A 27,784-nucleotide genomic window follows, 5' to 3' on the forward strand; every position below is an offset into this window, starting at 1 on the left:
AAAGTAGACTGAGGATTACCAAATCCAACTCCCAAATGCAGCAATGCACAGGCTACCTAAGCATGAGGATCACTCGTTGAGCACACAAAAACACAATCTTCCAAATGAAAATATGAGGCATTTAAACCCAAGGGGCCGATTTTAAGCCCACATTAGCCATCAGCAAGAGCACTGACACCGGCGGAAAGTAGGGTGAGAATCAGGAAGCATGAGAATCCTGCCTCCAGAGGTCACAACACTGGGTTAAAGTCCAACAGGTTTATTTGGTAGCATAAGCTTTCAGAGTATCGCTACTTCTTCAGATGAGCGAATATCATGATTATTGAGAGTGCAGAGCATTAGGATTTCAATGAATTACTCACAGTTACCGTTTGGTCAGTGGCCTCCTTGTGCTGTGAACATTTCAGGATTTACGTGTCACTGGATAGCAATCAGAATTAAGAACCCTGTCAACATTTCTCCTCACTAGCCTAATTCTAATGCTTGTATCATCACCCAGGCTGCAATCATCTAATTTAACATGCTGGTTCTTTCCTGATGAGTGTGGCTCAGGTACTCATTCAACAAGCTTGTTAAGCTTTGATGGCAGCAGCTATTTCAAACAGTCCACAAAAGAACAATCGTTGGAAGATTTATTTCACAATGCAGGCTCCTGACATTCCGAGGAGAATTTAAACCCGTGAGTCATTTTCTGTGAGGGCACAATGGTGTTCGGTCAACAAAGTCGAAATAAAACAAAAATAATTTAAATGGTTGCTAGGTGTGTTGGTTTTGTGCTGGGAGTTATTCATAGCAAGTGCAAAAGCTTTGTACACAACCTGCAGTCCCTGTCACATGTGAGAACTTATTAGCAACTTTGAATTGAACAGACTGAATGCTAGTTTCTTTGAGAGCATCAGACCTGATTAATAAAGTCACATTTCATAGTAACACACTGATCTTTTTGTGAAAGAATAATTTCCCTGAACTTCCATTCTTAACCACAGACATAGGATTATACTTGAAAAACATGTCCTCATAATACCTCTTGCACGAATCCAGGAATGGTGTAAGATGTGGCTATGCCTACAAGTGCAGTGTATAAACAGGCAGGATCAAGTAAACCACCAAAAAAGGGACAGTTTGGAATAAATCAATATACACAACAAAAATATTTGCTCTTACTTTTAGTTACTGCATTCACTTGTTGGTAACTATGTGATGGAAAGGTGATCCCTGGCTCAATCTCATATGGTTGGAACTCCCAAACTAAAAGTTAGGTGATGCCACTGCAGTCGAGGAGCTGCATTTTTTGCAGATAAATTAGTAAAGCAACTTACCTCCCCCAGTAGCAGGTACCATAATGTGGAGACTCTGGTATCAGTGCAGCAGAAATGCAAACACAATGCCAGTTTCAATTTGTGCACTTGTTTCTTGGCAACACCGAGCACCAGTGAGATGACGTAATCCTGGCTCAGTCCTTTATACCTGGAATCTTTGGGTTCAAAGTCAACGGCAGAGTGTTTCAGGCAAATCAACAGCATGCATCTTGGCAGCAGCTTACATGGGCTGTATCACGCAGTCTCCAGTTTCATCAGAACAGTGTTTACTAGCTCATATCAACTTGTGCTCATCGTGATAATGTCAGCATAGGCCAACTGGGCAAGAGTTTATGGCCTCGCTCATCCCAAAACCGTAAAATCCTGCCCGAGTTCAATGGACCTTTCCATTATTGCCCACTCCGATTCCCATGGCAGGCCGGGTGGCAAACTTCAGGCCAATATTTTCCACATATATTTGACATATTTTATGAGGCAGAGTTTCTAAGTGTGATGAACAAGTTTAGTTTATTTATTAGTGTCACAAGTAGGCTTACATTAACACTGTAATGAAGTTACTATGAAAATCCCCTAGTCGCCACACTCTGGTGCCTGTTCGGGTACACTGAGGGAAAATTTGGCATGGCCGACACACCTAACCAACATGTCTTTGGACTGTGGGAGGAAACTGGAGCACCGGGAGGAAACCCATGCAGTCACAGGTAGAAAGTGCAGACTCCACATGGACAGTGACCCAAGTCAGGAATTGAACCTGGTCCCTGGCACTGTGAGGCAGCAGTGCAAACCACTGTGTCACCATGCCACCCAAATGACTTAAGAGTGGTGGTGGTGGTGTTTGGCAGTGGGGGGGCGGGGGGGGGGTTGCAGTGTGCAGTTGGGGAGACTGAAGTCTTAGCAGAAGTCAATAAGTTACAGCAAATCCTTGTTTAATTCTAATACCCTGACCAACATGTATCCTGAAAGCTAAAGCAGACCATGTGGCTAATAATTTTACTGCTGTTTGTGGAATCTTGTTGTTTGGAACAAACCAAGGCGCCAAGTCTTTTATCGAGTTCATGGAATTCACCAGATAAAATATAAACCTTACGGTCAAAGCCCGCTTTATTGAATGTAAAATTCTGAACACATAAGCAAGTCATTGGGAAAGGAATGCACACCATATCAGAGAAAATAGTCAAAACTCTTGTATGATCACAGAACAGAACTGCCCCAGTGAAAGCACAACAAGAAAGGTTTCAGAGTTAATGAGTGGGATTCTCCGGCCTCCCAGCCGCATGGTCCCCACAGGCGGGAGGTGGCACGTTGTTTGTTAGCAGCGGGATTCTCTGTTCCCACCACGGTCAATGGGAATTCCCATTGACAACACCCCACGAAGCCGGGACGGGAGAATCCTGCCAACATGAACAGCTGGGGAATTCCAACCATTATCTAAATAAAATATTGACTATCAATCTTAATTGTACTGGCTTTGGTGAACTACAGTAAACAGCAATATAAAGCTTTGATCTTTTTCTCTTCCCCATTCCATTTCTAAAAGGTCCCTCTGTCTTCTGTGAAGAACAGAAGGGTAAACAGAAATCTACTCAGAGCAAAACTGCTTTAGGCCAACGGTCCTGCTTTCTAGAAATAAACTTTCCAGCATTCACAGCTATAATCAAAAGCTCATTCAGAGTAGCATTGAATGACCGAGCGAATCCTACTGCTCGCACGTACCAATTTGCGATGTTCTTGATTATCAGTCAAACATTATTCGCACCACCCCACAAAAATCCCCCATGATTCACAATATAAATAGTTTAAATTGCATCAGTTCTACCTTGGTAATTCCCTGCCCTTCCATACGAATGTCCACAAAAACTGTGAGGTGACACCGTGTGTGCTGTCATCAGTGAGACATGTGAGCCCTTAATAAACAGATTGTGCAGACTTGAACTGGTTGACAGGGCTTAGTCATGTAACTGTGACCAGCTACTTTTTACTCTTCTATAAATAGCACTCTATTCGGGCTATTTATATTGTAGCAGGATCACAGAATGTCAGACAAACAGTTGTATGAACAACTTCTCTACTAAATCAGTTTGCTGGCAGCAAAGTGTTTTTTAATAAGCAGCTGATAATACAAAGTACCTTGATTCTCCTGGCTGAAGAAGCAACAATTTTCTCATTTCTGAAGGCTCACATTAAAGTCATTAGCCCTTCGGATACTTTTCCTACAGCATGGGCCGGAACTTTAAAAATAGCGGGGGCCAGATTCAGATGTCCCGCTCCCACTTCTGATTGATCTCATTTTCACCAGTAGGGGGAAGGGGGCAGGGTATAGCTCACACATGTGGAGATCCCAAACTCAGGAGTGTCATTTGAACTCAGTGCTGAGTTTAAACAACCCCCAGTTTCGCTGTAGTAAGGGCAGACTGTGGAAATCAGGAATTTGTGGAGTAAATGTAAATGCTCGTGAAGCCGAAATTGGTCTGCATAACTATCAAACTTGTGAAATCACTTAAATCCCCAGCCTTTTAAAAATTAAAACAAAAGGCCACACTTGTCAGTGACAGATAAAAAAGATATCTGTTCAGGCAATTACAAGCATTGTTTTTTGACATTTCCCCAAAGACTGTCAATATGTCTAGCTCTTTCCCATCTCCCCAAAATGAAAATAGGGTATGTAAGTTCTTTCAGGATGGAGAAGGAAATTATGTGTCAGGAAAATTCGTGACTCCCAATACCTGTCTTGACTACAAAAATCTGAGATGATGATTGAGATGGTCAGGAAGGCGAATGGGATGCTCGCCTTCATAGCGAAGGGGATTGAATATAAAAGTAGGGAGGTCTTGCTGCAGCTGTATAGGGCATTGGTGAGGCCGCAACTGGAGTACTGTGTGCATTTTTGGGCGCCGCACCTGCGCAAAGATATTTTGGCCTTGGAGGGAGTGCAGAGGAGGTTTACTAGGCTGATACCGGAGTTGAGGGGGTTGAGCTATGAGGAGAGGCTGAATAAACTGGGCTTGTACTCGTTAGAGTTTAGAAGAATGAGAGGAGATCTCATTGAGATGTATAAGATGATGAATGGGATGGATAGGATAGAGGTGGAAAGACTCTTCCCGCTCAAAAAAGACAATAGGACTAGGGGGCACAGCCTCAAGATAAAAGGGGGGCGGTTTAGAACAGAGTTGAGGAGGAACTTCTTCACTCAAAGGGTGGTGAATCTCTGGAATTCTCTGCCCGTTGAAGTGGTGGAGGCTGCCTCGCTAAATATTTTTAAGACACGGGTTGATGGGTTTTTGATAGGAGAGGGGATTAAGGGTTATGGGGAGAGGGCGGGAAAGTGGAACTGAGCAGCGACAGATCAGCCATGATCTTATTGAATGGCGGGGCAGGCTCGAGGGGCTGGATGGCCTACTCCTGCTCCTATTTCTTATGTTCTTATGTTCTTATGTTCTTATGAATCAATAATGGTTACGATTGACAAGTCTCTTGTCTCTCAACTCTATTTTGGGTTGCTTACAGAAAGGGTACAAAACCTTAAAAAAGTTTTCTCCATGTGGCATAATGAACAAATTTTTAAAATATTATTGATATTTCTAAGGACTGGGCAGGATTTTCATTCCTGAGGTGGGTGATCAATGCAGGTGGCACGAGATGGGATTTCTGGGGCTCGCCACACCTGCCTTGGAAGTTCTCTGTCAAGCCCGATTTATGCTCTGGGTAAGGTAGGCTGGAAGCTGAAATGGGCCCAGAGACTGAAGTGGGCTGATACTGCTGAGGCCTCTTGTGGAGAAATTGGTGGCTTGAAAATAAAACAATGCTAGTAAGATTTAATGGCATTCCTCAGTCCCTCCCCTCTTCACCCTCCTTCAACACCCATTCCTATCCTCACCACCCTCACCCAAATGTTCACTTTTGCCCCTATTGGCCCTAAGATGTTGCAATCTCTTCAGCTGCCCGTAAAGTTGTCGAAATGAAAAAAAAGTTAGCCAAAAAAAGCATCGGAGAAAAAATACTCCCCCAACCAAAGTCTTGCCAGCTGTGACTAGGGCTCACACAGATACATCTCTGCTTGCAGCAGTTCCTCAGGAACGGCAAAGTGCTCTTGCTGCTTCCAGGTCAGAGTTCATGACCTTGCTCATCAAATGTAAATCAGGAGGCGTTCATGATAATGGCCTTTGTGAAAATCACGGGGGAATCCAACAGGCCACTTTTAAAATGGTGCCAGTGACTTTAAACCACAGTCGTCTGTTATCGGGGAAGGTGCTGGCGTTGGACTGGGGTAAACACAGTAAGAAGTCTCACAATCCCAGGTTAAAGTCCAACAGGTTTATTTGGTAGCAAAAGCCACTAGCTTTCGGAGCGCTGCTCCTTCATCAGGTAAGTGGGAGTTCTGTTCACAAACAGGGCATATAAAAACATAAATTCAGTTCACAAAATAATGGTTGGAATGCAAGTCTTTATAGGCAATCAAGTCTTAAAGGTACAGACAATGTGAGTGGAGAAGGGAGCAAGTACCCTTCACCGTCCAGTATTTCCCTGAAGCGGAGAAGCTACAACATCTTCTCCAGAGCCTTCAACATGTCATTGATGAAGATGAAAATTTCGTCAAAGCCATCCCCACACCCCCACATTTTGCCTTCAAACAACCGGACAACCTCAAACAGACCATTGTTCACTGCAAACTACCCAGCCTTCAGGAGAACACTGACCATGATACCAGACAACTCTGCCACAGCAACCTCTGCAAGACGTGCCAGATCATCAACACAGATGTCATCATCTCATGTGAAAACACCATCCACCAGGCACACGGTACATACACTTGCAACTTGGCCAACGTTGTCCTAAGCTGCAGGAAAGGATGTCCCGAGGCATGGTACATTGGGGAGACTATGCAGACGCAATGGCAATGGATGAATGAACACCGCTCGACAATCACCAGGCAACAGTGCTCTTTTCCTGTTGGGGAACACTTCAGCGGTCACAGGCATCTGGCCTCTGATTTTCTGGTAAGCATTCTCCAAGGCAACCTTCACGACACACAACGCAAAGTCGCCGAGCAGAGACTGATAGCCAAGTTCCGAAAACATGAGTATGGCCTCAACCGAGATCTTGGATTCATGTCACACCTTTTGTAACCTCCACAACTTGACTGGGCTTGCAAAATCTCACTAACAGTCCGGACTGGAGTCAATACACATCTCTTGTCCTGAGTGGAGATAATACGCATCTCTTTAACCTGTGCTCAGCCCTCTCTCCACTCACATTGTCCGTACCTTTAAGACTTGACTACCTGTAAAGACTCGCATTCCAAACATTATTTTGTTAATTGAGTTTGTGTTTTTATATGCCCTCTTTGTGAACAGAACTCCCACTCACCTGACAAAGGAGCAGCACTCTGAAAGCTAGTGGCTTGTGCTACCAAGTAAACCTGTTGGACTTTAACATGTTGTTGTGAGACTTTTTATCGGGGAACGAGCAGGGTGAGTGTTGGGAGGGGGGGCATATCCCTCACATAGTGGAAAATAGCTGGTGCTGAGAATGGAGGTGGGATATCCTCATCTTGGACAAGGCAACTATCTACTGGGGCAACAGAAATCCTGTCTCATCAAAGGCATGAGTGCCTACAGGACTGAAAGGCTTGTTTAATGTAGCGAATCTCATTAATAACGTTTGCATTCCTTTATGGATATCACCAAGGAATGCAAAACAATAAATATTCTGTCGAATTGCTCCATTGATGAGTACAGATGTGGGAGAAGTTGGAGTATCAGGTGCAGGCTGATGGAGGACACTGGTTTCTGAAACACTGATAAAGAGTCCAAATAGACTGTCGGTTTACAATTGTGCTAATTAGAAACTATCAAAGAAGTGTGACATAAGGAGACAGGAATGAAAATGGACGTGTAGCCTATCCAGTTTAGCCTGTTTTATCCACATTTCCACAGTGCACAATGAACCCTTTCATCTGTCTCAGGAGTTGGCATCAAATGTCCTGATAAATGCTGAACCTGAATACTTTTATAAACTCCAGTGCATCTCTAACCAGTGAATCTGTTTACTCGGCAATGCAAGTATTAAAATCCTCGGTAGCGATTGTTTAATCTTTTAAGTTTACCATATTGGAAATCTGAAATAAGAACGAAAATACTGGGAAAACTCGGTAGGTCAGGGAACACGTCGGGATGTGAATTTACAGATCCATCTGCCACCAAGATCATTCAGTCCTGCCAAAAGTCTACGATCTTAGGCTGAGCCATCACATTCACTGTGGCAGGTCCTGCCATGAGGAGGCTGGAAAATCCATGCCAGAATTAATATGATGGATGTTAATATGATAAATTGATGAATTTTGTAAATCCAGCTGTTTTAGTTCATAAAAGAATCTGGATTGCTTTTTCAATCCATGCCAAATTTATCTGGATAATCCTGTTGCAGCTTTCATCAAAATGCTTCTCAGATTTTCATTTCCAGTTTGTCCTCTCATCTCCTCACCATGTTACTGCCTTTCTAATGTTGTATTCTGTCAATTTTCCATTTCTGTGAATTGTTAGAGTTCCATCAGCTCTTCATGCTTTCCATACTCCTTTACTTCACCATTCAAGTTTGACTTCCCTTTTCTACTTTTATCTTTGTTCTTCCCTTCCTCATTATCTCCTCAATCCATTCAATCTTTTGTTGCCATAGCGTTTGCAGAATATGAGCCTTGACTATGCAATTATTTCACCTTGGAACAAGAGGGCCAAAAGCTTGACTTTGAGACACAGTCAAACAAACATAAGCCACTCAACAATTAGGGAGCCTCTCAATGCCTTTTATGTTGAAATTGCACATCATTGATTGCCAAATCTAATATTTTCAGAGAACACCCTTTTTGGAAAGACTACAAATTTCCAAATCAGGTCAGTGTGATGTTTTGAAACTTTCTCTGCCTGAAATTTCACTAACATTTCTGTGATGCATCAATGGAATGAGCTGCCAGAGGAGGTGGTAGAGGCGGGTACATTTACAACTTTTAAAATACATTTGGACAGATACATGGATGGGAAAGGTTTAAAGGGGTGTGGGCCAAATGCAAACAAATGGGACTTGTTCAGTTTAGGAAACCTAGTCAACATGGACGAGTTGGGCCGAAGGGCCTGTTTCTGCACTGCATATCTCTACGGCTCTACGATGGTCTAAAGGCTTTCTAAAGCATTCCCGAATCGCCGACAATAGTCACATATTGTAATTAGCATAGAAATATTGACTGAACTAATGCTTGCTAAAAGAGTATGTTGCAAATACTAACGATTAGTCAAACATATAGAGACTATAATCTTGCACCCAGGAAGGATAGGTCAGTCACGTGGCATGTGGAAAATGAGAGCACCCCACTAATATTTCATAGCAATTAGATAAAATGCTCACCAGCTACACAGTCAACAGCTATTAACAAAAAGATTACAGAAAACAAAAGCTTCAAACTTGATTGTTTTCTGTCAAGCACTTCAAAGTGCCCATGGGAGATTCCGGGGTTTGTGACTGATGTATACACAAGGCACCCCGGAGAAAAAGGGAAGTGCACTTCCTCCACAGTAGAATATCATAATGGCGAGACACCAGCGCATTCTTTTCCCAGAGTAATAAACTTGACAATTCCATGTATTAAATTTCACAAACTGTAATTATAGACATTCAAAAATAAACTATCTTTAATTGCCACCCACATTGATTTCAACCCAGCCAATGATACCTGTGCCTTAAAAGGCAATAGATTCGAAAGTATACAATGCACTGTTGTTTGGGTAAACAATTGGCACCAAAACATTTAATGTGGGGTGGTACGGTGGCACAGTGGTTAGCACTGTTGCCTCACAGCACCAGGGACCCAGGTTCAATTCCGGCCTCAGGAATTGAATGTGTGGAGTTTGCACATTCTCCCCGTGTCAGCATGGGTTTCCTCCAGGTGCTCCAATTTCCCCCCACACTCCAAAGACGTGTGGGTTAGGTGGATTGGCCAGGTAAATCACCCCTTAGTGTCAGGGGGACAAGTAGGGTAAAATACTTGGGGTTAAGGGATAGGACCTGAGTGGATTTGTGGTCAGTGCAAACTCGATGGGCCAAATGGCCTCTTTCTGCACTGTAGGGATTCTATGTTTCTGTGCGTGCCAATGCACCAATGTGGTACTTTGTTTACAAAAGCCAATAAAGAGCTCAACATCCCAATGATTGGCTGGTTACTAGTTGAAGCACCACCCAACGTAAGTTGGGGTGACCCTTGATAGGACAGCGACCTCCCAGAAACAATCAAAAACAACTGCAGCCAAGATCAAGTCTAGAAACGACTTGATTCCAAGCTAGCCAGCTCAACATGAAACACTGCTAGCACCACCTCCCAACCTCAGCACCCACACTCTCTTACTCAGTGGTAGAATACTGTTCCCCTCGTTGGTTGAGATTATTACACGTCTGCAGAGTTGACACCCAGCTGAATCCAACACTCAAAACCAGTCCCCTTGTTCCTTTTCCTGCCAAATATCACTCTTCCACATATCCGCTGACTTGCAAAAACCCCAAAGTGATAGAAAAAGTTGCCAAAACACTCTCCCCCCCACCACTTCATACTGATCTATTCAGCCCATCCACAGTACGACTCCCGTCAAGAAGGCTGATCTGGAGAAACCCTCCCACATACAGGATTTCAACACAAATGCAACCTGGAACAAGTGAATGGGAATCACTGGACACGGCAAACAAGTAGTTGGTCTCAAACTCAACCAAACAGCGACCTGGTTTCAATCTTCCAAGGAAAGAGTGGTCCACTCTCAATAGATTCAGGACCTGCCACTATACCTGGCTTGGTCAGCCCCCACTGATGGGGCACCAGTGCCTGTGGGAGAGAGGAAACTATGCACAACATTGAAGAAGAGTGTCTAATCCCGAGACTGAGTGGAAGCCTAACTGCACTCAAAACAGCAGGACCAGAAGAAACAGTTTGGCTTAGAGATTTTACATTTGTGAAATAAATCAATAAATAAAAGCATACTTTACAGATTTCCAAATGAAACCATTACTGTGTCTTAATTCTCTGTGTAAGGAGCTTCATAATCATAAATGGGCAACTGAAAAAGCACTGATTGGGCATTTGACTGACCTGTACTGTTACTGGATACTTTGGAAAGGTCAACTCAACAAGCGGCATTGACAAGACTTGCGTATTACAGTGGCTTTCAGTCACAGTTGAGGTTACGGGCAAACCAAAAAAGAGACAGAAAAACTTGCAGCATCTGGCCCCTTTTACGGGTGAGCTTCTGAAAGGGTCACATGACCAAGGCTGGCCAAGCAGGAATTGGTTTGGGGCTTCACTCCAACTTGTCTGGGCTTGTCCCTAGAGTCATCCTATAGTCATGCCTGGAAATATCGAATCACCATCATCCTGTACGTAGTTGTTATTTGTTAATGAATGTCTACAGTTGGAACCAAGTTGCTACACAACTAAAGAAAAGAGAGAGATAGAGGGACAGATAGTCATAAAGAAAGAGAGAAAAATTAGATAGAGAATAAGTAACTCCAAATATCTTACTTTCTGGTGACTTATTACAAAAATTCTACAGTACCACTTGTTCCTGTCTTCTATAACTGACTCATCGTTCTGTAGATGCCCATGCAATAACTTTTCTTCTAGTTTTTAGCATCTAGATTTATGCCAAAGCATAGGAATTATGCATGCTAAAGACAGAAAAGGCTTTTACTTTCATGTTGGTCAGGATCTTGGATCAAGGTTAATTCTACCTGCTTCACAATCCTAGCAGGGTTTAAAAGTTCAACAGGAACGATTTGCATTTATATAATGCCTCCAAACTAGCCAAACATCTCACAGGCGTATTATCAAATAGAATTTACTACCAAGCCACATATGGAGAAATCTTGATCAAGGAAATAGAAAGGGTCGAGAGCTTCAAGTTTTTAGGTGTCCAGATCACTAACAATCTGTCCTGACAACTGCCCCCCCAGCCCCCCTACCCACCCCCCCATGCCAACACTATAGTCAAGAAAGCCCACAATGCCTCTACTTTCTCAGAAGACTAAGGAAATTTGGCATGTCAGTTACGACTCTCACCAACTTTTACAGATGCACCACAGAAAGCATTCTTTCTGGTTGTATCACAGCTTGGTATGGCTCCTGCTCTGCCCAAGACCGCAAGGAACTACAAAACGATGTGAATGTAGCCCAGGTGATCATACAAACCAGCCTCCCACCCATCAACTCTATCTACACTTCCTGCTGCCTTGGAAAAGCAGCCAGCATAATTGAGGACCCAATGCATCCTGGACATTCTCTCTTCCATCTTCTTCCGTTGGGAAAAAGATACAAAGGTCTAAGGTCACGTACCAACAGCTTCAAGAACAGCTTCTTCCCTGCTGCCATCAGGCTTTTGAATGGACTTACCTTCATTAAGTTGATCTTTCTCTACACCCCAGCTATGACTGTAACACTACATTCTGCACTCTCTCATTTCCTTCTCTATGAACGGTATGTTTTGTCTGTATAGTGCGCAAGAACATCTGAATAATAAATCGAATCAAATCAAATCAAAGTATGTTCCAAGAATGTCTTTAAAGAGGTGAGGGAAGTAGAGGAGTGGAGAGGTTTAGGGAGGGAATTCCAGAACTTAAAGGGTGGAGCATCTGGATGCATGGCTGCCAATTGTGGAGTGATTAAAATTTGGCTTTGTGCAAGAGACCAGAACTGGAGGAGCACCCAGATCTTTAGAAGATTGTTGGGCTGGAGGAGGTTACAGAATTGGAGAAGGGGAGATGTGAGCAGTCTGGTTCAGACTCAGACTGACAGCTGTTTAGAATCGCCAGTGTTTTAAAGAGAGATTAAACTCAGCAGAACTTACATAGGAATATGAGATTCATTTGGAATAGTGAGGCAGTAAGTTAGTGTAAAAATAGAAGCATGCAAACTGAGGATAGAACTTCACTGCATAGCAGCTAATAAATTAGCATCAAGTCGGCCCAGTAGGGGTAATAGTTGGAATTTCAGCTACATTTTGTAATCGCATCTGCCCTAATTGAGCAGGTTCATGGCTGCGCTCCTTGTAATAGACTGTACTAGCCAATACTTTGTTATATGGCTCTCCCTGCTGCCCCTCCTGTAAATGAAGTTGCTCACTGATGGTTACCTGCAGTTGAGCTTGTGTTAGCCTGACTCAGTGCAATACACAACCCTCCTCATGTCAGCACACGGCAGCAACACCATCTTGTCTCTCATTGGAGGGAGGAGAAGTAAAGATCAGGTTCCCGTCCCAAAAGCAAAACTTTACATTGCAAATTTGTAACCTGGCAAAGGATTCTTTAAAAGTTGGGATGTTGTCATGAAGTTAAACAGGGGAGTGCAGGGTGAGAGGGAGTTGCCTCAGATCTTTCTGGCTTCTCACCAGATATATCGGTCACAGCAAGTGCCAATCCGTCATTTTTTTAATTCCTCATTTCCTCGTTGTGGTAGGGACTGCCATCTGCCCTTCCCAGAGCCCAAGCCAATTCCATTCCATTTTGCATAGGTTCTAGCCCTGGCTTGCTCACTCCCGTTGGCTGCCCTGTCCGATCCCTGATTGCAGAGTGCACAGCACCCCCTCCCGCAGGCCCCCCCCCCCCCCCCGCCATCTGCCCAGTAGGACCTACCCCCATCATGGGCCTGTCTCTCCCCTTCGGGCACGCCCACATCATAGCCCCACCTCTTGGCACTGTCAGTTGCCAGGTGGGCACTGCCACTGTGCCAGGCTGGTGATGCCAAGCTAGCACTGGCCAAGGAGCACTGCCCCATTGCCCCTACCAGGGGGCCCACTGGCCTCTGTTCTACTGGCGAAGCCACCACATCATATCCCCATTGATGGGGACCATATGTGATCCTCACCAGCGAGATCGGCAGGGATAGTCAATATTGAGGACAACTGGAACAAATTATAAAACAATGCTGATAAACTTACAGGGCTGTCAGATAACTGGCAAGCAAATTTCGGCATAGACACATGTGAGGTATTACCTTTTGGCAAGAAAAACAAGAGTGTTGCATATCGCTTCAAGAATAACAATATAAATCAGGTAAAAAAAGCAAAGAGATCTGGTAATACCAATACACTGTCAAAACCATAAGAAAAGCAACCTAAACACTCAGGATCCCACTCACCTGATGAAGGAGTAGTGAGCGCTCTGAAAGCTAGTGGCTTTTGCTACCAAATAAACCTTATTGGACTTTAACCTGGTGTTGCGAGACTTCTTACTGTGTTTACCCCAGTCCAAAGCCGGCATCTCCTCATCATGATATAATGATTCCATAAATAGTGTAGAAACTGCTAAGGGTGGAATGAGGAAAACCAATAGGAACACTGGTGGACTTGATACCAATGCAGAACAGCAATCAATAAAGCAAACAGAATGGTGGACTATGTAACGAAAACAGCAGAACAGAAGTCAAAATAACTCCTGTTAAAATTGCTTTATCCCCTGCTCAGGGGACACTTAAATGCTGGAGGCCATTCTAAGGGCAGTCACAAAGACAAGCACCTACATCAGATACCTGAATTACATAGAAGTAAAGGCAGTCCTCGGACTTACAGCACAATTGGTACCTGAAACTGTGTCTTAGGTCGAAACGTCTTAACTCAGAACGGATTTTCCCAAAAGAACAATCAGGGATTGATTCCTGACCAAGGCTCTATATCCTATCTTGGCAAAAATAAACCAGAATTTTGCACTCAATCAATTATAAAGAAGTAAAACAGCAATATATTAATGTTGGAAAATTTAACATTTTAAGAATAAGTTTGGAAACTTAAACATTCGCCAAATAAACATGAATCGGAACAGCAACCGAGCTTCTTGAGTCAGGGAATGGACAGTGCAGAATTGTTCACTGGCATGGAGTTGAAAAGTCAAGTTCATCATTACTCAAATGTCACAAAGTCGAATCAAATCAGAGAATCCCCACAGTGCAGAAGGAGGCCATTTGGCCCATCAAACCTGCATCAATGACAACAGTTCCACCCAGGTCCTATCCCCATTACCCCATGTGTTTACCCTGCTAGTCTCCCTGACACTAAGGGGAAATTTAGCGTGGCCAATCCACCTAATCCACACATCTTTGGACTGTGGGAGGAAACCAGACCACCCGAAGGAAAACCACGCACACAGACATGGGCAGAATGTACAAATTCCAAACTTACAGTTGTCTGAAGCCGGAATCAAGCCCGTGTCCCTGGCGCTGTGAGACAGCAGTGCTAACCGTTGTGCGACCATACTGCCCTCGAAGACTGCCTGTACCTACTTTCTGCAGCACAGTAACAGCCAAGCCATTCAGCCCAATCACTCTGTGCTGGCCTTTGTGCTGCACGCAAGCCTCCTCCTTCCTTTCTTCCAATGACTCTATCAGTGTAACCTTCTAGTCCTTTCTCCCTCTCCCTAAAGATGAGTTATGCAGTTGCAGGAAGAGGAATAAAGGAATATCGGAACAGGGTGGGCATAGGGTGGCTGGACCAGACAACCAGTTTCCATGTTGAGATCTTCATGTAAGATAAGGCTTTTAACTTCAGATACTCAATAGATAATCTCGGCAAGCTATGACTTAGTTTCTTTTGTAAAAATGCCAAGTTTGGAAACTTTCACGACTTCTTCTTCCAACAATGTTAAGAAGAGAATTAAACCCTCGATCAGCCAGACTAATAGTTACCATATGCCATTTTAAAACTTAAAAGAATAGAATCCCTACAGTACAGAAGGAGGCCATTCGGCCCATCAAGTCTGTACCAACCACAATCCCACCTCGGCCGTATTCCCGTAACCCTCATTTACCCTGCTGACACTAAGGGTCAATTCAGCATGGCAAATCAACCTAACCCGCACATCTCTGGATTGTGGGAGGAAACCGGAGCACCCGGAGGAAACCCATGGGAGAACGTGCAGAGTCTACACTGACAGTGACCTGAGGCTGGAATTGAACCTGGGTCCCCGGTGCTGTGAGGCAGCGTTGCTAACCACTGTGCCACTCCACCAACACAAAGAAACTAGATTAGAGAAACTTCTCGGCCTTGAGAAGTGGTGATCCTGTGACAGAATTCAATAAAATAAGTGATACGGAAAAATGCAGCATATTATTTCAACCTAAACTAAAAAGGTAAGATAAACGATGACGCGTGCCAACTTCAACATGGCAAATTTAAGTCTTGCAGCAAGGTTTTCTTCTGCGCAGGGTGATGGATAACGGATACGTGCTTCTATCATGCCAAATCGATGGGGAGTCTAAGGTAATGCTGGAACAATGAACCAAGTGAGTCCAAGTAACCTGGCCCAACTTGTATTCACCTTCAGATCATGTGAAAAGATAAACAGGTGTTATATTTTAAATACCGAACTCTGTTCTTTGAGAAAATAACTGTTTTGTCACATTTAATGTAGAAATATTAACATTTGCTTGAAAATAGGGGGAAGGGGAGGGGTTACGGGGGGAGGGAAGGAGAAGAGGTGAAAGGGGAGGTGGAATGGGGAAGGGAAAAGAGCGGGGAGGGAAAGAGGAGGGGGAAATGGGAAAGGAATGGGGAAGGTTAGGAGAGAAAAGGGAGGGGGAAGGGAGGGAAGGAGGAAAGGGGGGAAAGGAGAGTGGGAAAAGCAAGGGGAAAAGGAGAGCTGGGAAAGGGGAGGGGAAAGGGAATGGAAGGGGGGGGTTGGGGAGGGAGAAAGGGGGGAGGGGAGGGGGCAAGGGGAGGGGGGAAAGGGGAAGGGGAAAAGGGGAAAGGAGGAAGGGAGGGTGGGAAAAGCAAGGGGAAAAGGGGAACTGGGAAAGGGAGGGGGGAAAGGGAGGGGAGGGAATGGAGGGGGAAGGGGAGGGGAGTGAGGAAGGGGGTAGAAGGGGGGGGCAAGGGGAGGGAGGAAGAAGGGGAGGGGAAAAGGGGAGGTGGGAAAAGGGGAAAGGAAAGGGGAAGAGGAGGGGGAGGGGGGAGGGGGGAAGGGGGAAAGAAAAGGGGGAGGGGAAAACGGAGGGGTTGGAGGGGGAAAGGGAGGAGGGTGAAAGGAAGGGGGAGAAGGGGAAGACGAGGGGGGAAAATAACAGCATAGCTGCATGTGAGTGTACGTTATTTTTAGACCAACCGCACTTTCTTTGCTACGTCTATGAATTGGAGTGCAACACATTTTAAACGTCCATCCATCTTTGTAACTGTTAGTTCTGCAATTACTCCGGTTTCCACAAGGCCAATGCAAACGCATTTTCATCATCAGCTATATGCACCTGCCCATTGCAACTTGTCCCTCTTTATTCTTGCAGCATTTTTCATTGACCCTGTGGGAACAATTAAGCACAAATTGCCATAATCTAATGGGGAACTGTTTTGTATTGGCAAAATGCATGTTGCTAATGGTCTCCACTCATTTAGAAATACTCTAGGTTTCAAATGACAGAAAAACTACATCAAGTTCTTCGAAAATGGCAATGATATATGTATCAGGCAGACAGAAATGAAATGTTAATAAACCAGGAGCTCTACAAAATGTGAAACAGATTTAATTATCCTGAAAAGGGATGACATTTTACTTACTTTTAATCATAGAGACCCCACAGTGCAAAAGCAGACTACTCAGCCCTTTGAGTTTGCACAGAATGTCCAGCTAAATATCCCACCCAGACCCTATCCCCGTAATCCCACATATTTCCTCCACTAATCCCCTCTCACCCACACATCTTCGGACACTAAAGGGCAATTTATCATGGCCAATCAACCTAGCCCGGAGGAAACCCACGCAGACATGGGGAGAACATGCAAACTCCACACAGACCTCGGGTGACCGTGAGCAGTTTGCACTTTCTCCCCGTCTCTGCGTGGGTTTCCTCCGGGTGCTCCGGTTTCCTCCCACAGTCTAAAGATATGCGGGCCAAGTTGACTGGCCATGCTAAATTGCCCCTTAGTGTCAGGGGGTTAGCAAGGTAAATATGTGGGGTTACAGGGATAGGCCCTGGGGTTGTTGTCAGTGCAAGCTTGATGGACCAAATGGCCTTCTTTTGTCTGTAGGGATTCTATATTTCTACTTTTACATAGTGCCTTTAACATACTAAACATTCCAAAATGCTTCACAGGGGGGCTGACAAGCATACCGACAGGCAAATTAGAAACAGGAGCAGGCCATTCGGCCCCTCGAGCCTGCTCCACCATTCAAGAAGATCACGGCCAATCTCACTGGAACCTCAACTCCGCATTCCTGCCTGCCTCTGATAACCTTTCACGCCCACAAAAAATATTTGGCACTGAGACATGTAACCAGACATTAGAACGGATGACCACGAGGTTGATCAAAGAAGCAGATTTCAAGAAGAAGCTCAAAGGAAAGGGTGGTGGGGGGGAGAAAGGATTAGAAAGGAAATTAGAGAGCTTTGGACTTTGGCAGCTGAAGGAACAGCCACTGATAGTGGAAAAACTAGAAACAGGGATGCCTGATGGGCCAGAATTGAAGCTATGCAGACATCTCAGGAATTTGGTTGGCTTGAGGGGATTGCGAGGATAATGGGATAGTGAGGAGCGAGGGGCTGGAGGGATTGAAAACAAGAAAGAAAATTTTAAAATGGAAGCATTGGTTGATATTAATGAACAAGCACAGGAGTGACAGGTGAATGGAATTTGGTGTAAATTGAAACACAGGCAGCAGAGTTGCAGATGATCTCAAGTTTACGGAGGGTAGGCCAGCCAGCCATGGAATAATTAAGTCCAGAAATAAGGATGAGAGGTCACACAATGCCAGGTTATAGTCCAATAGTTTTATTTGGAATCACAAGCTTTCGGAGCGCTGCTCAGGTGAAGTCGCTGTATGAGACTTCAGAATGGACTAAAAAGTGGTGTTGTGAGACCTCTCATCTTATTGGCATGGATGCACTGTGGCACAATGGTTCACACTGCTGCCTCTCAGCGCCAGGGACTAGGGTTCAATTCCTGGCTTGGGTCATTGTCTGTGTGGGTTCCCCCCCACAGTCCAAAGATGTGCAGGTTAAGTGGATTGGCCTTGCTAAATTGGCCCTTCGTGTCAGGGGGACTAGCTAGGGTTAATACATGGGGCTATGGGGATTGAGCCTGCGTGGGATTGTGGTTGGTGCAGATTCGATGGGCTGAATGGCCTCCTTCTACACTGTAGGGATTCTATGGTTCTATTATCCACTTCAGTCCAACACCGGCATCTCCACATCATCAGAAATAATGAAGGCTTGGTTAATCAGTTCAAAGGTAGGTAAGCTGAGACAGGAACAAAGTCAGGTAATTATCATCATGGTGGAAATAGGCGGCCTTAGTGATGATGTGGAATTATGATTAGAGGTTCATTCTGGAGTCAAAGATGACAGCGAGATTGCCAGCAGTCCATAGAAAGAAGGGTGAAGTCAGAGGCTAGAAACAGCACTTGTGGCAGGGAATGAAGACAATGGGCGGGATTTTCCAGCTCGCTCCAAAACAGGAAAATCCTGCCTGAGGTCAATCGACCTTTGCATGGTCTGCCCCCTACTTGCTATAATTTCTGCGGTGGGTGGGATGGGAAAATTCCCCCTAATGGCTTTGGTCTTCCCAAACATTAGTCAGAGGAAATTACTGCACATCCCCATGCAGAACGCCAGAAGTTACGAATGGATTGCAATCATCCTCAAATCATTTCAATAACACCTTGTATTTAGAAAGCACCTTCAGTAAACCATTATTCCTCATCTTCTTGACTTGCCTATAGCCTTTGACATAGTTGACCACATATTCCTCCTCCTGTATCTCTCAGCCAGCTTGCTGGGACTGTGCGTGCAAAATTCCATTCTTATCTGGTCATAACCAGACAGTCACCTGCAGGTCAGGGGAGACAGTGCTGTAATGGTTTTGTTGCTGGACTACTAATCCAGAGACCCTGAGTAATGCCCTGGAGACCCGGTTTCAAATCCCACCACAGCAGATGGTGAAATTTGAATTCAATAAAAATCTGGCATTTGAAACTCCCCAATACATATTTAATTGCACAAAGCAATCTTCAGAAGTTCACATTTGACAGTTGTCTAAAATTTGAATTAAAAGCAATCACACCTGTGTCATTTGATCACTAGAGAATACAAAGATCTCCTGCCACTGATAATGGTTAATGATTGGGATGGACTGCTGATTGGGATGAGTGAGGCTTTCAACACAGGAAGATTGAAAGAGAATTATGTAGGCATTTGGCATGGAGATTAATTGAGGGATGTGGGTAGAAGATTGTCCGATATAATCTTTATTATCTGGCACACACAGGGAATGTGTGGTGCCAGGTAATGGAGAGTTCCATTTACCAATGGAATGCAGTGCAATACTTGTCACATGAACTGATGTGCAAGTACTCAGGAAGTAAGGAGCAGTGGGTAGAATTCTCTGTTTCTGAGACTATGTGCAGTGATGGGTGGCTCCAGCAGCACCTTTCCCGCTGGCCAGAATGGCGGGATACCATGGCAGGTTCTGCACTTTGAACCTCATTAATTAAGCATGGGTAAGTTTTCCTCTGAGTCTCCTGGTGGGCCGCTAGATGCTGTCTCCCACTATCAGTTGGATGGTTCAAAGATCCCGATTCCATATTTAAACACCAGTCCAGAACACTCTCTTCAGCCCACCCGTCTTCACCAGACCGTGCAAGCTGTCAGCAACCCCGAGGGAAGAGCCTAGCAACCTCAAGAAGAAGTCTGTTCCTCAATTCAACTAGCCTCATTCTCCCTGTCAAACAGGTCCATCACCTTTGAGGCAACCATGCCCCACTTAGATCACTGGAGTCTTCATCCATCCCCTTCCTGTAAATGATATGATATCCCTTCGATGCCCTCGTTTGTAAGCTTTTTATTCAGTTTTGTTAGGGTCCATCTTCCTCCCCTTCATCATCCCTCTGCTTTCCATTGTTTGTCGTCTTCATCCACCTCCTTGTCCTTTTGCCTGCCATCATAAGCCTTCACCCTGCCCCACCCACCCCCAATGCCTTGCACAGTAACACAGCTTAATTTCACATTGCGCTCCCCCCACGTCTTCTTCAACTGCCACCAACCACCTCCCCCCCCCCACACCCCTCCACCCTCTCCAACTTGGCATTCTATCCCTCCAATTGAACTTTGGACCTATGTTGCAGTGGCTGCACGAGTCTCACAGAATAGCGCTGTCCAGATAGCCACTGGTGTGTGAGTAAGGAGACCTTTGTACTCCCAATCTCAGGCATTGTACAGATCCGACTCGGTGACACTGGAGGGGCCCATGGCTCTAGCAGCACGGTGCTGCCCATGAAGACCAGCTCGATGTGAAGATAGAGGCAGGAACCGGTCTATCATGGCAGAATCATATACGGTGGCGCATCAGGAGCATTGCAGCACTGTGGCTAAAAGGGTTTGGTATACTCATCTCAAAGTCTCTTGAGAACCCAGGATGGCCACTCTTTATCAATCTGGTTTTAAACCAACGTAATTTCTTGCTGGAGAGATGCAAGTTCAAAAAGCCTAATGCGCTTCCAATGGGTAGTTGTTTTAATTAGAATTCGTAAGACACAAATGAATGCACATAGAATTCACACCGACGGAAAGACCAGGCCAACATTAACTCACAACTGGGAGAATTGCAGCATCACTTTACACCGGTGGATTCCTGACTTTTTGGCTCCCACAGTAAAAAGTCTGACAACACCAGGTTTTAGTCCGATTTATTCGATAGTAAACTCACAAGCTTTCGGGTTAGTCCCTTCGTCAGGTGAATGGAGAGTTCTGGCCTCAGACAGAGCATATAAAGCACAGACAGTTTAGAGGTTACTGATTAGAATGCGAATCTTTACACCTAACCTGCTGTTCAGTAATCTCTAAACTGTCTGTGCTTTATATGCTCTGTCTGAGGCCAGAACTCTCCATTCACCTGACGAAGGGACTAACCCGAAAGCTTGTGAGTTTACTATCGAATAAATCGGTTGGACTAAAACCTGGTGTTGTCAGGCTTTTTACTGTGTTTACCCCAGTTCAACGCCGGCATATCCACATCATTTTTGGCTCCCGCCAGGCTCATCGCTCCCGCCTGCACCAAACCCGTCTACTTCATTCCACCACCAGAAATTAGGAATGCATACTCACCCCTTCATTACCAGGTGTCTGAAGAGCAACTTCTTCCAAAATGGGCTCCTGGAGCAATACGAAGGAGGAAGGCACCTCATACCCTGCAATAACTGACAGCTTCTCACGCACAGTCCTCAACTGTGAGTGAGTGTACAATATTTCATTGCTAGAAGACCATAGCTAAGCGTGGTCTTGTCCTCCTCCAACATACAAACACGCTCTTCCATTCAAATAACATGAGGAGCTGGAATCTTGACTAAATATCCCCTCCCTAAACAATGGAGCACCTACAGCACTAGTTGGCTCACAACAGATGGATCAGAGCAGACTGAGACTGGAACCTGATCCATTCCCCTGTACATGGAACACTCTGGATCATTGTAAGCACATAATGAGGAACTATATCAATTCAAGCACTTTGCTTCTTCCTTATATGACTCAGCCACTTATGTAACAAGGTGCCTCATCAGACAGGTACAATCAGAAGGTGAATTTGGTCAGGGCTCCTCATCATCACTCACTTTGTCTCTAGCTCCTCATCATCACTAATGACCAGGTGCCACTCGTGTTTTTGATTGAAAACTCACCCAAAGAGGGCAGAGATATCTGATGATCGTGGTGCTATTTAAAGGCAGCGTATATCTCTTAAGGGGGAGATGCACTTTGGCTACAGGGAACGAGAAGGCAATGTAGCAAGCCAGGATGGAACTTCAGGTGGTCCCCACTTTTTGAACGCAATGCTGCAAGTGTTGGGTCAAAGGTCAGTTGAAGAAGGGTCGACTTCCTGCCACCAATAGGCATTTTATTTGGCATTGGTGGGTAAAGAGAGCAGATTGCCTCAAAGTGGCTATCCAATCTATTGGTTCCACGGAAACTTGAAAATCTTGTATATTTTGATTTGAATTTAGCACCAGTTATACACAAGTAAATCCAATGGATAGATCTGTCTGTTATGACTAAAGTTTTACCTGAAATGATTTCACAAATCTCATAGACAAAGCTCAAAGCTGGAGATTTGATTACAGTTTTGAAGTTACATTATAAGTTGGACGCATGTTTTGAATGCATTCATGCACGTTAGTTCATGCACGCACAGACAAAGGTATTTTCACCTCAACTGAAAGTCATAGGCCGCAGTCCAGAAACCTGAGTACAGAAATCACAGCTGATACTCCACTAAGGTGTTGCTGCACTGCCAGAGGTACCATGTTTGGATGAAATGTTAAGCCAAGGCCCCTCCTGCCCTCCAGAGTGGGCACAAAAGACACACTTTGAAAGAAGAACAGGTGAGTTCTTCCATGTACCCTGTTTAAAAAAAAATCAGCTGGTTACTACTTCATTAACTGGGTGATTTGTTTGCACTTCAAAATATTTAGTTGGATATAAATTGTTTGGGGATCTTCCACATGGGCATGGGCATCGCTGGCTGGTCAGTATTTACTGCCCATCTCTAGTTGCCCAAGAGCAATTGAGAGTCAACCACATTGCTGTGGCTCTGAAGTCACATGTAGGCCAGGCCAGGTAAGGACAGCAGATTTCCTTCCCTGAATCAGATGTTTTTTTCCAACAATCATTTCATGGTTATCATTAGATACTTTAATCCATCTGCTTTGGTGGGATTCGAACCTGGATCCCCAGAACATCAGCTGAGTTTCTGGATTAATAGTACAGTGATAATACCACACAGCCATTGCCTCTCCTGTCTTACTGTCATGCAAAGGGATGGGGTATACTACTTTTATGGGGCCCAATAGTGAAAATTGGTGTTGTGACAAAGTCAACATAAAGCATATGTTTGATGTACTGTCACATTCAGATATACAAGTTCAGGACATTGACATCATTAGGGCAGGGCTATGGAGAAATTCTTTATTTAGTGTTCATTTTGTTGGTTTTTTTGAAGTCCTGTGACGTGGGCACTCAGAGCTCTTTGAAATCTCATTCAACTGGCTTTTAATGGACAATCAGCAATACTTCCCAAGTTTTGGCACAATTTGATTGCGGAATGGTCCAATCAAGTTTGTCTCTGCCCTCACCTCATGATAACATAGAAACTCTATAGCGCAGGACAAGGCCATTCAGCCCATCGATTCTGCACTGACAACAATCCCACCCAAGCCCCATCCATGTAACTCCACATATCTGCCCCGCTAATCCCGTTAATCTATGCATCCTGGGGCAATTTGGAACTCCCAGCCACCTGATGAGGGGACAGCTTGTCCCAAAAGCTTGCGGCTTTTGCTACAAATAAACCTGTTTGGACTTTAAACTGGTGTTGTGGAATTTCTTTCTGTTTTATCCCAGTCCAATGCCGGCATCTCCACATCAATTTAGCATGGCCAATGCACCTAACCTGCGCATTTTTGGATTGTGGGGGTAAACCAGAGCAACTGGAGGAAACACACGCAGACGCTGGGAGAATGTGTAAACTCCACACAGACAGTGACCCAAGCCGGGAATCGAACTCAGGTCAGGGAGCTATGAGGCAGTAATGCTAACCACTGTGCCACCGTGCCACCCATTTTTAAAAAATTATTCATAGATCATAGAAACCCTAGAGTGCAGAAGACCATTGGGCCCATCACATCTGCACCGACAACAACCAATAACACATGCTTTTGTCTGCTCAAATCGGAAGTTGATATCTGGAATCTGAGTGTGCACCAGTGATTGAATCTTGGACTTCCTTAGTCCACATGACTCACTACCACATCAGTACATCTAAGAGGAGTGAGGCCCAGCTAGACTGAGGCCAAGAAATACTTTGCTGATTAAAAGCTGCCAATCAATAGGTCTAATCATGCTGGCAGCACGCCTACTTACTGACTTGGAGGCCGCACATCCAATTTTCCCTCCTAATTGTACCCACAAATGCAAGCAAATCTGTTGAGTGAGAAGCTGAGTCATAAATTATCGAATAAAATGCAAAAGACAAAAGGCCTCTTGCACAAGGTAAAATGAGAGGAAGAGCTGTTAGCAATTATATCACCACAACACACAGTATATCACTTGCCTCAGGACAGGAGAGGAACATTGGGAGGTGGGGAAAACACTGTAAGGATACACAGTCTCTCTTCATAGATGTCACCAGACCCAGTCCTAATCCTTATTTTGTTACCAGCATTTTCTGTCTTTATTTCAGATTAAGCTGAGAGGGGGGAGGTACAGAAGTGTCCAGAGGGGCAATTTTTTTCACAAAAAGGGTGGTGAGTGTCTGGAACAAGCTGCCAGAGCTAGTAGTAGAGGCAGGTACAATTTTGTCTTTTAAAAAGCATGTAGATATTTACATGGATAAAATGGGTATAGAGGGATGTGGGCCAAATGCGGGCAATTGGGATTAGCTTAGGGGTTTAAAAAAAGAGGGCAGTATGGACAAGTTGGGTCGAAGGCCCAAACTGGCCATGCTGTAAACTTCTATGACTCTATGGCTCTATTTCCAGCATCCACAGTACTCTGCTTGAGAATACACAGTTGTTTATCTTTTGAGTGACTGCCCACTCTAACTCTCCTTAAGACATGCACCAACTGCTGTTCCGAACCAACCTAATGTTGGCAAGTGTGAAGTTGTCCACTTTGGTAGACTGTTGGCAAGTGTGAAGTTGTCCACTTTGGTAGAATGTTGGCAAGTGTGAAGTTGTCCACTTTGGTAGGAATAATGGTAGGAAGGACTATTATTTACATGGCGAAAAACTGCAGCATGCAACGGTGCAGAGGGACCTCGGGGTCCTTGTGCATGAGTCGCAAAAACCCAGCTTGCAGGTACAGCAGGTGGTCAGGAAGGCAAATGGAATGCTGGCGTTCATAGCGAGGGGGATTGAATATAAAAGTAGGGAGGTCTTGCTGCAACTGTACAGGGCACTGGTGAGGCCGCAGCTGGAGTACTGTGTGCAGTTTTGGTTGCCGCACTTAAGCAAGGATATTTTGGCCTTGGAGGGAGTGCAGAGGAGGTTTACTAGGCTGATACCGGAGTTGAGGGGGTTGAACTATGAGGAGAGGCTGAATAAACTAGGCTTGTACTCGTTAGAGTTTAGAAGAATGAGGGAAGATCTCATTGAGACGTATAAGATGATGAATGGGATGGATAGGATAGAGGTGGAGAGGCTCTTCCCGCTCAGAAAGGACAGTAGGACTAGAGGGCACAGCCTCAAGATAAAGGGGGTGCGGTTTAGAAAGGAGTTGAGGAAGAACTTCTTCACTCAAAGGGTGGTGAATCTCTGGAATTCTCTGCCCGTTGAAGTGGTGGAGGCTGCCTCGCTAAGTATTTTTAAGACGCGGGTTGATAGGTTTTTGATAGGCAAGGGGATTAAGGGTTATGGGGAGAGGGCGGGAATGTGGAACTGAGCCACGACAGATCAGCCATGATCTTATTGAATGGTGGGGCAGGCTCGAAAGGCTAGATGGCCTACTCCTGCTCCTACTTCTTATGTTCTTATGTAACCTGCTCCCAACAGCTATGCCGTGTTTGTGTTGAGCACAAGATTGTACAGTCGTAAGAAATAGGAGCGGGAGAAGGCCGTTTGGCCCCTGGAGTCTGCTCTGCCACTCAATATGACTGTGGGTGATCTGATTGTGCTCTGAACTCCATTTTCCTGTCTGCCACCCAGCCCTTGCCCAACCCTCCCCGCCACAGCCCCCTGACAAGCATCATCACAAAGGTTGCACGTGGAATTCATAATTTGACAACAAATCAGGAATTTAACTGCGCTTTGCCACGACAATAAATCTCTTCCTTGTAGCAACACCACTGGAAATTCCAAGTGGCTGTGCCCATCATGCTCATTCATCCATTTACCACTTACCCAAATATGAAGCTGCGCCAATATTTCTTCTCGCTTCAAGTGTGAGTTCAGATAAACGTGCTTCTTTGCTTCACACTTGGTTATTCTTTGAATCAGCACATCACTCATCTGCTACGCCGTCTTGAAAACCCAGCAACAGCACTAATTTTAACTTGCCTTCACATTTTTGCTCCTCCAGTTTGCTATTTTAAAATAGGGATTAGCTGCAAGTTTGATTTTCAATTAGGGAACAACTTCAAGATTCCAAAGCTATTTTTATTCTCAGTCGTTGAATATCATAAACAAACGAGATTGGAAAAAATTGATCATTCCGAAAACAAGTGGCAGTGACATGAATTTTTTTAAAAATTGCGTACATTAACAGACTAAATTGACAAGTAAATTGACAAAACTTCTGGCAATGTTCACAAAAGTTTTTTTTATGGAGGCGCAATTTCTCTCCCTTTAAGAATAACTTACAAAGCTTAACAAGTTATTCTGTGCTAAATGTTACCTACACTCTAACCTGGACAAGTGAATTGTTTTATTTGGATTGATGTGTTCAAATAACTAAAGTGACCAATTCTGAATGACTTCTCAACCCATTTCAGTCAAATAGTTCTGAAAATAAACCCTTCTATTTCAATAGTGCAATGCTTGAAATGCAAAAGGGAAGAGGACTTAAGCAACTCACCATCTGAGATCGATTCTTCGGACAGTCATTAATGTCTTCAATCTTTTCATTGGCTGAAATATTCAGAAAATAGTGTGCTTAACTTTAGCGGCAGGTGAAGCAGGCACTGAGCAGACAATGTGAAAGAATGGTTTGTTGAAAGCATCTGGAAATAGATCAAATCGTCAACAGGCAAACCTTGCCAAAGCAAAGTAAGACTGGTCAGAGGTATTCACAATTTTCAGCTGGGCAAGTGCCTACCCAACCCCACAGCAGCTGAGGGGCAAGGTCATTCTCTAAAAACAGAAAACTGTATGACAGCCCTGCTTAACTCTTTCCACACCCTCCTCTTTCTCTCTCTCTTTCCCCATCAACTTGTCTGCATGTGTGAGACCCATCAGTCATGGGTCAGGCATGCCATACCGTCACGGGTAGGATAAGGTTTCATGACCGCTCCAGAGAAAACAAACGCAACAAGACTCGGAAAGCACAGATGGAAACCGCATGAAGCCTCCATGGCAAGTGCAATTAGCTGCTGGAGTCAAAACACTTTGCTTACCTCCAGCCTCTTAATTGATTTTTTTTTCCCCATCCTCACCTGCTGCCGATTGTTCAAGCATGACAAAGGTGATTATCACTGACATCTCTCTCCACTCTGTCTGACACGGTGGTTGCTGGTGCACAAAACTGCATCAAATTTAAAATCTTTTGTGAGGTTTGGTTTCTGATGTTGCAAAATCTTCCCCATTTAAGCTGTATTGCAGGGGAATTACCAGAACGTGAGCAGTGATGTAAGGACAGCCATGCGTGTGCAAGCTTCTGTTCCAGGCCAACAACCTTCCAACACCTCCATTATCCCAGTTAGCTTAACGTCCATAGTTGGAAAAATGCTAGAATCCATTATCAAAGGAGAAATAGCAGGACACCTAGA

The 27,784-nt window shown here is 44.6% G+C and overlaps 1 protein-coding gene across 9 annotated transcripts in view; it reads right to left on the minus strand.

Moving 5' to 3' along the window:
- The window catches only part of nav2a (neuron navigator 2a), an 806,339-nt gene that overhangs the window by 305,896 nt on the left and 472,659 nt on the right, over positions 1–27,784 (minus strand). For 7 of the 9 annotated variants that reach the window (XM_080189918.1, XM_080189922.1, XM_080189916.1 and 4 more), the window contains exon 3: positions 26,875–26,927. In XM_080189918.1, the coding sequence (XP_080046044.1) occupies positions 26,875–26,927 (53 nt within the window). Of the gene's footprint in view, positions 1–3,135; positions 3,176–10,440; positions 10,502–26,874; positions 26,928–27,784 lie in introns of those variants that run through there. The other 2 variants (XM_080189919.1, XM_080189920.1) reach the window with 2 other exon arrangements.

The sequence above is a fragment of the Carcharhinus amblyrhynchos genome, chromosome 6, assembly GCF_965287045.1.
Source record: "Carcharhinus amblyrhynchos chromosome 6, sCarAmb.v2.hapA, whole genome shotgun sequence".
Classification (NCBI taxonomy): Eukaryota; Metazoa; Chordata; class Chondrichthyes; order Carcharhiniformes; family Carcharhinidae; genus Carcharhinus; species Carcharhinus amblyrhynchos.